The 13,505-nt window shown below is 41.8% G+C and overlaps 1 protein-coding gene across 3 annotated transcripts in view; it reads left to right on the top strand.

Annotated features, from left to right (window-relative positions):
• The window catches only part of LOC135486182 (lethal(2) giant larvae protein homolog 1-like), a 39,162-nt gene that overhangs the window by 17,727 nt on the left and 7,930 nt on the right, over positions 1-13,505 (top strand). For all 3 annotated transcript variants that reach the window (XM_064768829.1, XM_064768838.1, XM_064768820.1), the window contains exons 9-17: positions 8,394-8,445; positions 9,504-9,667; positions 9,870-10,087; positions 10,779-10,846; positions 11,022-11,172; positions 11,517-11,845; positions 12,091-12,378; positions 12,591-12,871; positions 13,219-13,335. In XM_064768829.1, coding sequence (XP_064624899.1) covers positions 8,394-8,445; positions 9,504-9,667; positions 9,870-10,087; positions 10,779-10,846; positions 11,022-11,172; positions 11,517-11,845; positions 12,091-12,378; positions 12,591-12,871; positions 13,219-13,335 — 1,668 coding nt within the window. The remainder of the gene's footprint in view (positions 1-8,393; positions 8,446-9,503; positions 9,668-9,869; positions 10,088-10,778; positions 10,847-11,021; positions 11,173-11,516; positions 11,846-12,090; positions 12,379-12,590; positions 12,872-13,218; positions 13,336-13,505) is intronic.

Here is a 13,505-nt window from a genome sequence, read left to right as displayed (position 1 = left end):
TGTACTTGTACTTCTATTCAGATCTCCTTTACAATGTCGTTCCCTCATCTTTTAGATGGTTCATTGGTCACAATCTGTTGGTTGATCAGTTTCTGATTGCTTTTGACTAAGCTGAGAAGTTATATTGCCCTGGATCTATTACCGTCTTTCTATTATAAAATTTCACTCACGTGCACCACACTCCTAGTCTCGAGCATGGCACACTGAGTGCAGCATGTCTGATTCTGTACAGGGCGTGGCATCATATTGAGCGCGTTGGCAAGCAAAGCTGTTGTCATCTCTTCTCTGAGAGACCAACTGTCTGCATCATGCATTGGATATTGATTCATCGGCCAATTGTCAAGGTGCCACCTTATCCCAAAACACCCAACAGGCATCCGTAATGACCCGACATCACCCAAGATGGAAGATGGCATTATCATTTCGAAGTCCAGGCTTTGCTAATCGATCGAGGTTCTAAATTTATCTGTTGTAATTCACCGGGGTTATAAGGGGCAAAACCATCGATTAGATTTATTATCTCCAGTTGGCTGGTTCAGCTGGAATATCAACTAGCTGAACGGTGTGGTGTTGCACGGCGTATTATGCAGCCTCATTGTGGAGCAGACGCAGGCTAAATGAGACAGATGATGAATAAGGTACTGCGTATATGGATCTATAAATCCAACCTGGAGAATAATCGGCCTTTGAACTAGCCTCGACTTTCATTTTTCGCAGGGCAGCAGTTGTAGATGCAACTATTGTTGGCACAAACAAATATCGTACAAATAGTTTTCAGATAGTTGTTAGAAGGAGTACAAAGACTGTGAGATTGTGCCATATGGCACTTTGACTATTGTATGATGGTCATGTGCATGCTGTTGTGCATTGTTGTCTCCAAGTTGTGAGTAAGAGCATGCGTGTCCCTCTGGACTGGGGATTCGCGTGAAGTCATCTTTGTGCATTCGAGTTGTGGGCCATATCATTGATCATGTTGGTACATCAGTGATAACTGGCAAATCCCCCTCTCAAATCCTACAACTCAGTGTTGAACACCAAATGATTGTCAGTCGCTATGCCAATGATTCATCTTCATTCCAAAAGAAGTGACAATGGATGACACATACTGCATTGTCCTTTCCTGCATTCTTGTTGTTCGTAGGTTAACGTCAAGGGCACCTTATCCTTCCTCTGTCTCAAGTGTACACATCATTGTTGAGAGCTGTTGGTTTCATATTTCAAAAGCAATTGATGTTATTACCATTGTTCTTCATCACAAGGGTCTCTTGCCTGAAGCTCATGGTCAGTCACATCTCATGAATTACATACAATCTATACAATTGTGGAGTATGGCCTCACGCAGATCTCATGGCCATTTTGTAATCTAGAACTCCATTTTGCATTACATTCTGCAGCAGCATGCAATGTTTGTGACCATTTACTTCTTCGAACGCGTTGTGACTTGATATCAAGTTCATTGCCCCCATAATAATCCTAGCCTCAATCTGCCCCAGGCTTGTCTCACCCTTTATATCATAAAATTTCCCCCATTTCAAATCCTGGGTAGTCCTTGCCTCAGGGTTTTGCCGTCTTGTCCACCTTCCATGTTGTTCATCCCCTCTTCCTTTTGTTTGGCATGTTGGAGATTGTTGTGAAATTCATATTGACACTTTGTCAGGTTGTTCGCCTTGAGCAGAGCAGTTACTGTCGTGAATGTTCATCTTCACCCTTGAGCAACTGATCCATGAATGCCCTCAGAGTTTCTGTGTCTGAGTACCGGTAGTTATGACTGTAGACAGGGCATCAGGTTTGGTGATCAAATTACCAGGCTGTATCCCCGACTATTATTATTTGACTTATGGCATTCACAATCAAGTTTAGGATGTTCGGATCTGCTAATTCAGTCTGCTACTTCAATTCAGCTCATATCAATAATTTGCCGCACCTGCACCATTCTGGGTCCCAACTTATACCCAACCAGGATTTGCCAATTGGCCATTCATCATTTAGTTCATCACTGTTGCATCACCAAGCTGTGATCACATTATGATTCACCCTTTAGCTAATTCATCTCAATCTTTCATAAGTCAACCAACACTCAGTGGCTTATACTGTGCATACATGGAAATGATCCTTCGTGATTGTAATCAGATGGAATATGTTTGCTAATTTCATCAATGATATCGACATTCTGCAAAATCTGATAATTGTTGGGCGCCGGGAATATTTTCATCGATCTGGTCCGCCATTACTGATGCAATGAATGAAAATGCGTGATGAATCAACAGTTGAAGCCAACAGAGTGTGTGACTTTTCAGACATTTTGCTCTTGTCTAGAATATCAACTTATCTATTAATTTTCGAAAAACCCCAGTATTATTTGAGGAGGCAATTTCCTAACCTCGATTTCAATGTTGACAGGAACACCAGAGGTAGTATGATAAATTGACGACTTCGATTCCATTGGCGCCAGTAACCCAATCTTGACAAATAGGCTAGTGTTGTTTGAATCAGCCTGTGATCACCCTAAAGGAGATGCCCTCATTCTTTGCCTTGGACATTACCAAAGGCAGTAGTAAGGTGTTTTACAACACCTTCGACTTGCCGAAATGATGTGATGCGGCACGGCAAAAGTGCCGTCTGAGGTTTGAGCGAAAACAGCCTTGTCACAAAATGCCAGTCCCATTCACATTCATCATACCTGGATTGCTTCGATGAAAGCAGGTGCATTGTTTCCTTCCGGAGGAGGCTAGGGCAGCTGGACAAAGAGATGTTTGCTCTGATAATGGTGATTTCAGAGGGGCAGATGATGTAATGAACCGATCTGGTAACTGCTTCAAAGGATGGACTGATTGGACAAATGTACAGCCTGCATGATGGATCAAGTCATGATTCACTGTCAATAAAATAAATAAAACTTGTCCATCACAGAGGGAAGGAGACACCCTATGTAAATGGTTCACCCAGCGGATAGAAGTATTGTGCTCATTATTCATTGGGTCCCAAACTTGAACATTCAGTGTATTATTTTGTTTAAATTTACTACTTATAACTTCCATCTGCTTTTAGTGCACACAGTTGCATGAGTCGCACAATATCTAGATGTTTCTCAATTAGCTGTGATAAAAACAGTTAAAATGATACATGTGTTTAAATATATATGGGCGAGCTGTCTTCATGACACCTGGCAGTTTTACAACCAGTTTAGACAGTCTGCATAAGCAAAATATAGAGTGTCTGGCTGTTAATGTAGGTTGCCGACTTTCCCCAGTATAAAGCTTGATCCCTTAAAACAGGTGAGAGTTCATCTAGACCTTCACTGACTCAAGCTTCCACTACTGTTGCACAGCTGTGCAGAAATGGTGCCTGATTGTCATCTGATCTAATATTATTGTAAAATTAATAAAAATGAAAACACTTATAATCCAACATCATACATTAAATACTGCTCTGCTATGATGTGGTTTTATAAACACCTGTTCTCGATTGAGTCCTTCTAAAATATGGATGTTGTATTTTTAACACAATGGATGCCACAACATTGTGTAGACTGTTGGTCCAAACAATATATTTCTAGAGGGTTTGAAACAAGTCCTAGAGACTCAACCGGGAGTCGTACTCTTAGCTGGCTAGACAGCTCTCTAGAGGGTCCACTGCAAGTATTGACCATGTCTACCCCAAATCCCATCCTATATTTGACTCGGCGTTCATGAAATTCTATTATTTATAACTGGATTAGCAACATGGGTAAAAATAGATGCAGCCTAGCTGAGTACAATGGCTTTGTGTCCCATGTTAGATGCTCTGTCTAAATAAGGTTTGTTATTGTTTGGGAGAGTTGCCATGTGTTGGCCCCTGGGTATGCTATGGTGTGTATAGTGTACGCCCAATTATTCCAGGGTTGGTGTGTATAAGGTAAGAATACACAGCTGACACGTGAACCTGTCATACACGTGATGGCCGTTATAGGTTTCTTCAACTGTTCAGCAGAAGACATGCTGCGTTTCGTAGAATATCACGCCCACCAGTGGCAACCGTTTTCTAAAAGAACTCTGTATTCATGGTAACCATATCGATGTATTGTTGCTCTTGCATGTCCTGAGCGGGTCTATTAACCCATAAGGATTGGTGACGGTCGTGAGCTCCTAAAACTGCAACATAGCAAACAATGACATTGTGTTTTGAAAATTCAGGAGGTTGTACTTTGAATACCTTTTTGAAGGAGCACCTCTCCAAACTCTTCCCCGAAAGTGTGAACACTTTATGTATTGTAAATGAGTTGTTGGCAAAATAAAATCCCGCGTTCTTGAGTGTTCTTTTGCTTCTGGTGAGAAAGGTGTTGGTGAGTGTCCTTAAACAAGGCCTACAGTAGATCCTACCCAGTGATGACTCATCCAGGTGGCCTACTAATGCATTATAGAATAATGCATTAGGAGAACCTCTCTACCTGCTGTTGAAGGGTGTGGCAAAGTCCATGATGTCCAAGGAGAGATGACCTGTATTGGACCTACTCATTTGGGATGCAGGTCGTGGGCTGTCCTATTGAAACCATAAAGTACAATGCCGGATGTCCAGGCCATCTGATGCTGTTATTTATCAGACCTACTCGTTTTTATCGGTAATGCCAATATCAGAACACGACTAGATTTATGGTGGTATTTAGAGGAGTATGCAAATACAGTTGTGCTTTTTATGTGACATCAATATCCATATTGCCTGCTGTACTGCATGATAAGAATAACTAACTCGTTCCATTGTCAAACTGTTCCTGTACATGTACATGTACATGAAAGCTGCTCATATACATATTGGTAAAAAAAAACGCTTCTTGTTCTGCGTTCTCATGTATGAGTCAGTCGATTGATCACCTTGGGCAAGTCAGTTTACTTCGATTGCTCTGTCGTTTGAATGAAACATAATTTGGAGATTCCTTATTTCCGTTGCCTGTGCAAGGGCTTTGATGGTCTACATGTATACCTGAATGCCAGATTCTTCCTTTCTCTGCCCATAAGTTACTGATTTACTCCTGGTTTCTTCCTTATCATAGAAGGTGTCAAGTGATCGGCCGAATCACTTGGGTGGAATTGGGAAGTGATCAGAAGAGGTTCAAGTCAAGGTTATCCCCAATTGGCACTATCAAGTTTGATGTTCATGATTTAACCCCTTCTAGAGATCACTATCATGTATGAGGCATTGGACCAGTAGGCTGTCATTGGGCTTTGCCATCTTGAGGGGCATGTTTCCTCTATCGATGGCAAGTCTAGATTCTCAACAGGATAATCTTCATGTATGACTGTTGGATCACTTTTTCAGCATGTAGGCATGCCACATGTGTGTTGGTAATGTACTACTCTGCTAGCACCCAATCTATTTAGGAATGGCTTGCAATAATTTGGGTCAATTTACCAAATGTATCAATTTCCTGTGTCTCACACAAATGGCCAATTTTAATGGAAAAAGAAAATGGAACATTCGTTTGCTGCCTACATCATGGTGCATTTCAGTATGCTGTATGTTGTATGTACTCCGTTCGGAAATAGTCGGAAAGATTTGTGTGTTGGTAGATATTGCAGATTAACCTTAGCCGAGGAATGAAGTATAGCCTAAATTGTTGTGAAAACCAAAGGATTAGGTGTGATTCAAGAGCAGGTGATCGAACAGCCCTATATCAGACAGGCAAAGATCTCTCCCAAACAGGACTTTTGAGGGTAGTGGTGTGACTGAGTCATGCCTCGTCCATCATCCTGTACTAGTAATCCTGGATGGCCAAACTCCCCTCAAGCCTCAGGCTGTCCTTGTCCTCGTGGAATAAACACAGAACTAACATGTAAAACGTTGGCAAACCTGTCCCAAATCATGAAAAATTCAGCTGATTGTTCAGTGAACCCCATGAGAACAGTGAGTCACTGTAAAGATGTGATAGCTTATCACTATACTCAATGTCACTACCACACTGGCCAGTTTCACCCTCATTTGGTGATTCCCATGTACATTATTCTGTACAAAATGTTTCATGTGATAATGTTGCCAGAAGATTTTTGAGTCAGTTTTATCTGACAAGGTCAATTCCCTTGTGTCCAGTGTTCAGTATATGGATTCAATCACAATCGTGGTACTAATGATGCTCTTAATAATAGTAACTGATCTGCAGATATCATTTCCAGCATTTAAGATTGTTATCAAATCTGCTACTTTGATTTGTTGTGTTACTGTCCTCCAGCATCTTGACTTATGGTTGGAGACCACAAGAGGTATTCAGATAGAAAATGAACTCCAATTTGTGTCAGAGCTGCAACATGTCTTTAGTTATGTCTGTGGGGAGGGGGCTCCCGCTAAAAAATACGGCCCTGAATGGTCTATAAAACAACAGGCCATTGAAGTCATCACATGTTTCATTGCAGACCGTTGAGTTGACCATTGGCATCCACTGTTGGTTGGTAATCTGATGGTCGAAAAAGGCAGATCTTAGAATCCATGGCTGAAAGAGTACTATCCAGACAGCTCATTTTCTCCCTGACTGGATTGTTTATAAGAGTGAAAGGATCCCTGCATAATCAGTCTGCTTGCCATTATTTGTAAATAAATCACCAATCCTCCAGATCAGTGATCTGGCAAGGGCTGTTTTCTGCTCTGTGGGCACATCTTGTTTAGAATTTGACTCCATGGTGGCTGGCATTGGTGTTATACCTGGTCTGCTGACCCTGACAACAGAGTGGTTCTGGTTTCTGGCTAGCTTTAGAAGATCAGAAGTACCATTCTTCCAGGCTTCTAATGTTCTTATAATCTGTCGTTGATTGCAGCTGCTGGGAGGCATCGGCCCCACAAATGCCCTCTTTTAGGGATGCACTAACCAAATGTACATTATTGACCACCTTGCTCAACTGCATTTGATATCAGTTAATTGGTCTCCCCCCTGAAAATTTAGATTAGATTGAATACCTTAATACTTCTTGCAGTGATTTCAATTCATATTCCCCTCTTCATCAATTCATCATCAAACCCCGTTAAAAACCATTAAAATGTTTTCTAGCAAAACATATGCAATATTTAATTGCCGTCATTGTTTCTATGATCTTTCCGTTTAAAAACCGCACACCCTGTTGGAAAATTCCTGGCTCGTGGCAATAACAAATCACCTTGTAGACTCCTAATTACATAAATCAACAAATGGAGGTGGAACTCTAGAATATTATCGATAGTCATGTTTTATACAGCCCTTTAGGAGGAACACCAATTGCATTACGGTATCCATTGGAAGTGTTTTCGTCCAAGGCCTGCGGTGGGAGGATGAAGAAGGGGCTGCTGGCCTGGATTTTCATCTACATGTGTTTTCTGATATCATAATGCTGCCTTAGGTGCTGTGATAGAGCCACACCCCTATTGGTGAGGGCTAGGGGGGAGTTAGGTCCTATATGGCACTTCCAGGGATCAGCATCTTGAGTTTTTCATGCTTTAACCCGATATGACATGCGAAAACATAACTAGCTTTGTCTATGATTAAACTGCAAGCTGGCTTTCATGTCTGTGTCTTGTAGCGAGGTTTCTATCAGTTCATGCACTGAGTGGCCTCAGCCTCCAGGGATGCCATTCATGCTGTTAATGAGGACTGAAACCTAAGCCGTATGTCTGCATTGCATTCATACAATATTGATCCAACGATGTGCTTATTCCTAGGTGTCAGTGTTGCCGTAATCAAGCAGAACTTAACCAGGGATGTGAATAATATTATATATAAATGTTGATCTGATTTTATGTCTAGTCATTGTAATTATGACAATTATGAAGTGCCGTGTTCAGAATTCTAATCAAAATCTGGAAAAAATAAGTAGTTGTCTGTCCTTATTGCTGGATTCTTGTCTGTAGCATTAAGTGGATTTGTGGACACTTTTTAACAAAGGTGTTTCAGAATTAAGTATCCAATGTGTAGTCAAAGATGATTGAATCTGTACATGAAAGAACAGGCTGGATGGGTTATCAGTCATTTCAGCCCAATTAAATACAATGTCCCCAAGGGAATACCCCTGTAGCAATTTGTCGAAGTGAGCAAGTGGTAATTGAAGTTTGCATATGATTGATGAGTTGGCTTGCAAGCTGTGTGGTGTTGACATAAAAGATTTTGAATATCTTTTGGAATGGAATAAATCATGTCAAGGTACTTAACCATGTATACACCTGATCTTTATGTCAGTTGGTTTGCAATGGGTTTTCACTCTGTCCCATCAATAGTTGAATAGAGAGATTCTTCATTGATCCATTTTTCAGGAGGACAGATACATTTTGTGACCTCTGGCCATCCTCACTCTGACGGAATGGCTCAGGAGGTCATCTTGTCCCTCAAAATGTCTAGATAAATTGGCTGAGCTGTCTTTCTACCAGCAGATATTAAAATGTTCTGTATCATTCCTATTTTGCAGGACCATTCCCATGCAAAGCCATCAACAAGATACTGTGGAAGACCGCCAAGGGGTAAGCATTTGTACTTAAAGCCAGGAATCCATTGCTGCGATGTGATCAGTGGCATGCAAACTTGTGATAGCTTATATTCAGCCGTATTTCTGACTACACTTGTGATTGCACAACAAGTGCTGTATAATCTGCATGGTACAAAAAAATGTAGCACCGACAAAGAACATACTGTACGCCAGCCCTTATCCAAGAGTTTTTGCAAGGGGATTTTAGGTAGCATTCAGCACAAGTCGCCACTGTATGCAGGTGTCTGGGGAGGGGGTTTTCCCAGAATATTCGATACAATTTCAAAGCACCTGGTGGTGAAATGAATTAAGACCAGCAAATGCTTTTATTTCAGTTTAGTGCAGAAAGGGCTTGTGTAAATGTACATGGCGTTTTAGACAAAAACATTTGCTAGTCTTTATTCAAATCACCCAATGTCAACCGTACAGGTGAAAATGCCAGACACTGCAGAATATGTTTCCAACCTATTTCACCTCAGCAAATTTATGACAAAGCTGTGTGAACATTGGCTGTGTTGCAAATATGTCTTGATTACAAATCTCCTGTGTCTGGCTGGAGCTGAGTTAATATTTGCAGCAAACAGTGAATACATGTAAATGGTTTCAGATGTGGTGCTAATGTAGCAATTGTTCCGGGATGAGACGGCTTTGTCTGCTTGTGCTCATGCCACACCCCTTGGCTATCCAAGTGGCCCCATCTGTAGTCATCATCATGTACCATAATTAAAAGGGACAATTACTTCTTTCGTCTGTCTATTGAATCGCTCAGTCTGTGTGGGGTTGCAGTATAACCTGAAAGTGTGTGTTTGAGAGATCTTAAAGATTTACAATGTGTCAGCAAGAATTCAGTTGTGGACTCTTGTGGTTGGGAGAAAATATATGAATCTAGAATACTTTTTGGAACGTTTACTCATAACTGCTGAAAGAATTCGCTTCACATACAACTTACAAGATTGGGTACATTAGAGCTTTTTCCGACATTAGAGCTTTATGCTTGCATTACCGCTTTTAAGAGATTAATTTTGTTGGTAATTTCTCCTTCCTCATTTGCAGTGGTCCTTTCATCATCCTGTCAGGTGGGATGCCCCGTGCGAGTTACGGTGAGCGCCACACCGTCTCCGTCATGCAGGGTGTCAACCAGGTCGTGTTCGATGTCACATCAAAGATCGTCGACTTCATCACCATTGATGAGCAGGGCACTGGTGATGAGAGACCAGGTAAGTCAACCGCTACCATATTAACATACAGTAGAATCTCTCTATTAAGGACAAATCTTTGCAAATTTGACTCCAAAATCGAAGACGAAATTGTGCCTTATGTCATGATGATGTAGTGGTAGGTTCCAGTAAAAGCACATTCTAGAATGATGTATATGGTGCGCGGCATTTTCTGGTTCTGCCATGATCATATCTTTTCCAGATGTTTGCAACCCGCACACCCTGGTGATCATCGCCGAAGAGGAGATGATTGTTATTGACCTGTCTGCCGAGGGTTGGCCTACGTTTCAGCTGCCGTACCTATCCAGCATGCACTCGTCTGCCATCACGTGTGCTCATCACGTCAGCGGCGTTGCCGAGGAAACGTTGAATAAGATTAGTGAGGCTGGGAAGTCCCTGACTAGCAAGCACACATCTAGGGTGAGTTACTTTTGGACATGGGACCTATTTTCATTATTTCATACAAATGGAACACACTGGGAAATATTCTCTGTGGCAGCTTTGTTGACTAGATCTGAATCTAAATGAACGTCCTGTCGTGGTATTGTTTCACAATTGCCACCTCTCAATACCCATGTAATAAGGCCTTTCTCGTTATATACTTGAGTGTGCAAAAGTGCATGAGAACTGAGCTTGAGACTCAATTTCCTAAAGGTTGAGCTCATATATAGAGAAGTGTTATGTAATCAATTTAAACCTTTGCTCTTGTGGAATTCAAGAGGATGTAGAATTTCCTTGAAATTGTGTCTTGTGTGTCATAATAGGCATTTCACCCTGATCAGGCCTATCTTTAATATATCATGCCGAGTCAGCTATTACCATTAACCCTTAAGTGTGTAGACAAGTTCATAACCAAATGGCCTAAGGGAAGAAAGAGAGATTTTTGTATTGGTAAAAGATTCAAACAAGATCCTTCAATCAAGCTTGGAATGGCAACATGACCTTGTTTCTCACTGTTCTCAGTATAGCCAAATGCAGAGCATGACCCTACTAGTCACCAGTTAGTCAGCAGAATTCTTGGTTTGATCTTTTTGATACTACCATACCAAAAGAAATAAATTTTCAACCTTTTCCATTACAACATTTACATGCTGATCTGTTTTGATTTTAGGCTTGGCCAATAACTGGAGGTCAAGAGACTGGTGAAAATAATGCAACAAGAGACCTACTCCTTACAGGGTAAGTTTGAACTTAGTGCCACTGAGCAGGGCCTAGGGATGACTTTATAGCAATTTATTGTAAATAGAGCATATATGTGCCACTGTGCATGAAAGGATATCCCTCCCAACCTTCTGGGTAATTGAGTCAATTGTAAATAACAAAATATAAGTAGTGGTATTTGTCTCTGTTGCAGCCATGAAGATGGCACGATCCGTTTCTGGGATGCATCCACCCCTGATGCCAAGCTCCTGTACAAACTGAGCACAGCCGATGCATTCGAGAAGGAAGAAGGTGCCGCTGATGCTGCCAATGATGGCGATGAGGAGTGGCCCCCATTTAGGAAGGTGAGCGGACAGCATTTGATTACACAAGACTGAACGTATCATGGTGATTTTTACGGCGACAAGCCCGAGTCTAGATTGGCCAGGTGATCAATGAAGTAGTGTGTAATCTGTTTAACAGAGGGCGCAGTCACTCATTTACCTTTTCAGGGCTGAAATACTAAACAGGGTGAAACGACCACTAGTAATCACTTCTCACGAGATCCAGTGCATGGTTGTGATGTCATGGGCTGGCTCGGTTTAATAGCTTGCACCTTGTGATGTCAAAATAATCCCCACCATCTGAATCTTATGAGTTTCTATTGACTTTGATTAAAGCCTTCGAAATATTTTATCTTTTGTTTTAGGTTGGAACCTTTGACCCCTACAGTGACGACCCGAGGTTAGGCATTCAGAAGATTACTTTCGATGCAGTTTCCGAGACCCTCGTCACTGCCGGTAGCGCCGGCCAAGTGGTCGTCCTCAACTTGGCATCTGAATCATCCACGTACGAAGTCAAGACCTTCGCATCCAATATTGTCAATGACCGCGACAACTTTGTGTGGAAGGGCCATGAAGCTTTGAACGTTCAGGGAGGTGACGTAACATTCCCCGCTGGATTCCAGCCGACTTGTGTCATGCAGATGATGCCACCAGCCGCCTGCACAGCCATCACCATGCATGCTACCTGGCAGATGTAAGTAGTTCCATTCTTTATCCTACCACTTTCGAGTATACGTTAAATAAGAATTTGTCATCAGTTTTTCAGACTCGTCCACCATATCATAGAACGTTACTGCGGTCTGTCACAGCCTTTAAAATCATTGCCAATATGCATCGTAATCAAGTTGTGTTTGCAAATAAATCTGAAGGATCATGACTTGCCAGTAGGCAGTGATCATGATGAAAGTGATTGTCAAATGTTTCTTGTTTTTCTTTCAGAATTGCTGCTGGCACAGCCCATGGGTTCACTCTATTTGATTATAACCAGAAGAAAGAAATTACCAGCAAATGTACTCTCAACCCACAAGACCACACTGGCGACCCCAACCTGTCGCGAACCAAGAAATTCACCCAGTCACTTCGTCATTCCATCAGACGGTTGAGGGACCGTCGTCGTAACAAAGCCGAGAAGAAATCACCGAAGGGATCACCAAAGGGATCGCCCAAGAAATCCTCAAAGGAAGTGAGTGAGGCTAGTGCTGCAGCTGAGGTCAAGCCAGCAGAAGGGTGAGTAACTTTATGATACTTAGGACGTTTGGGAAGTTTTGTTACTTGATCGCCACACCCTGCTTCCTCATTCTTGGCACCTTTGCAGTGCATGCAAGACTCCTAGTTGAACTTAGCTAATGGACCCCTCCATAGCCAAAAAGAGAGTCAATAGGCCATGAAACCTAACTTGATTGATTGATTGATTGACCAATGTATTGTTCTCGTTTTAGCGAAAAAGAACCCGAAACGAAAGAAGAGGCAGCCGCCAGTGAGGAGAAGAAAGAAGAGGAGAAGAAAGAAGAGGAAAAGAAGGAAGAAGCTACTGGAGGAGAGGAGGCTGCTGCAGCCGCCCCAGAACCAACCCCAGTCGCCAAAAAAGAAACCAGTCCAGTTACTACACCAACAGAACACCAAAAACCAGTAGAACGCCAGGTTGAAGCACGGGGCGTGGATGACTCAATGAACTCTATTGTCAAGTCCCTTTATTTTGCAGATACATTCATTCTAGATGGTAGGTGGCTATTTTTCGATTGTTGGAATGTCGTCATTTCATCAAATTTAATGATGAATCCAGTTTAATATCGAAGCTGACTAACTACAAAAACCAATTTGAGCGAGATGTCTCAAACTGTCTTTGATTCGTTTGTTGTTTCTTTCAAATGTTTAAAACTATTGGAGATTTCTGCACCATTGGACTGTTTGGGTCTGAACTTCATGTGTGTTCGTTTCATTCTGAAAGGTGCAAAGGCTGACTTCACCCAGTTCGTGTATTCACAGAGCTAAGAATTGGGTACTGTAGTCGCATACTATCAATACTCTGTTGTGGAGATGTTAGCATTATCGTGTATCTTCTTTCAGCCACTTCACACAGCCCAAGTCTGTGGGCCGGGACCAATGGTGGCATTGTATTCGTGTACAAGATAGTTCTGCCAGAGGCTGAGAAGAGAGATTCAGACGCAGTGCAATGCGACCTTTGTAAGTAGATATAAACAGATCAATTTTCTGATTCTCAAATCTATGTTTGAACTCAGTAGCTACAACCGAGTTACGCCAATAAACTGAATTGGAACCCAACATTAGAGGCACACTACAATATATCCTTGACTTATGACATATCGAATACCCTGAATGAAAGTGTTTAGTGT

This window comes from Lineus longissimus, chromosome 1 (assembly GCF_910592395.1).
Source record: "Lineus longissimus chromosome 1, tnLinLong1.2, whole genome shotgun sequence".
NCBI classification, from domain to species: domain Eukaryota; kingdom Metazoa; phylum Nemertea; class Pilidiophora; order Heteronemertea; family Lineidae; genus Lineus; species Lineus longissimus.
The sequence above is the reverse complement of the archived record's forward strand: the minus strand, read 5'-3'. Positions and strand labels throughout refer to the sequence as shown.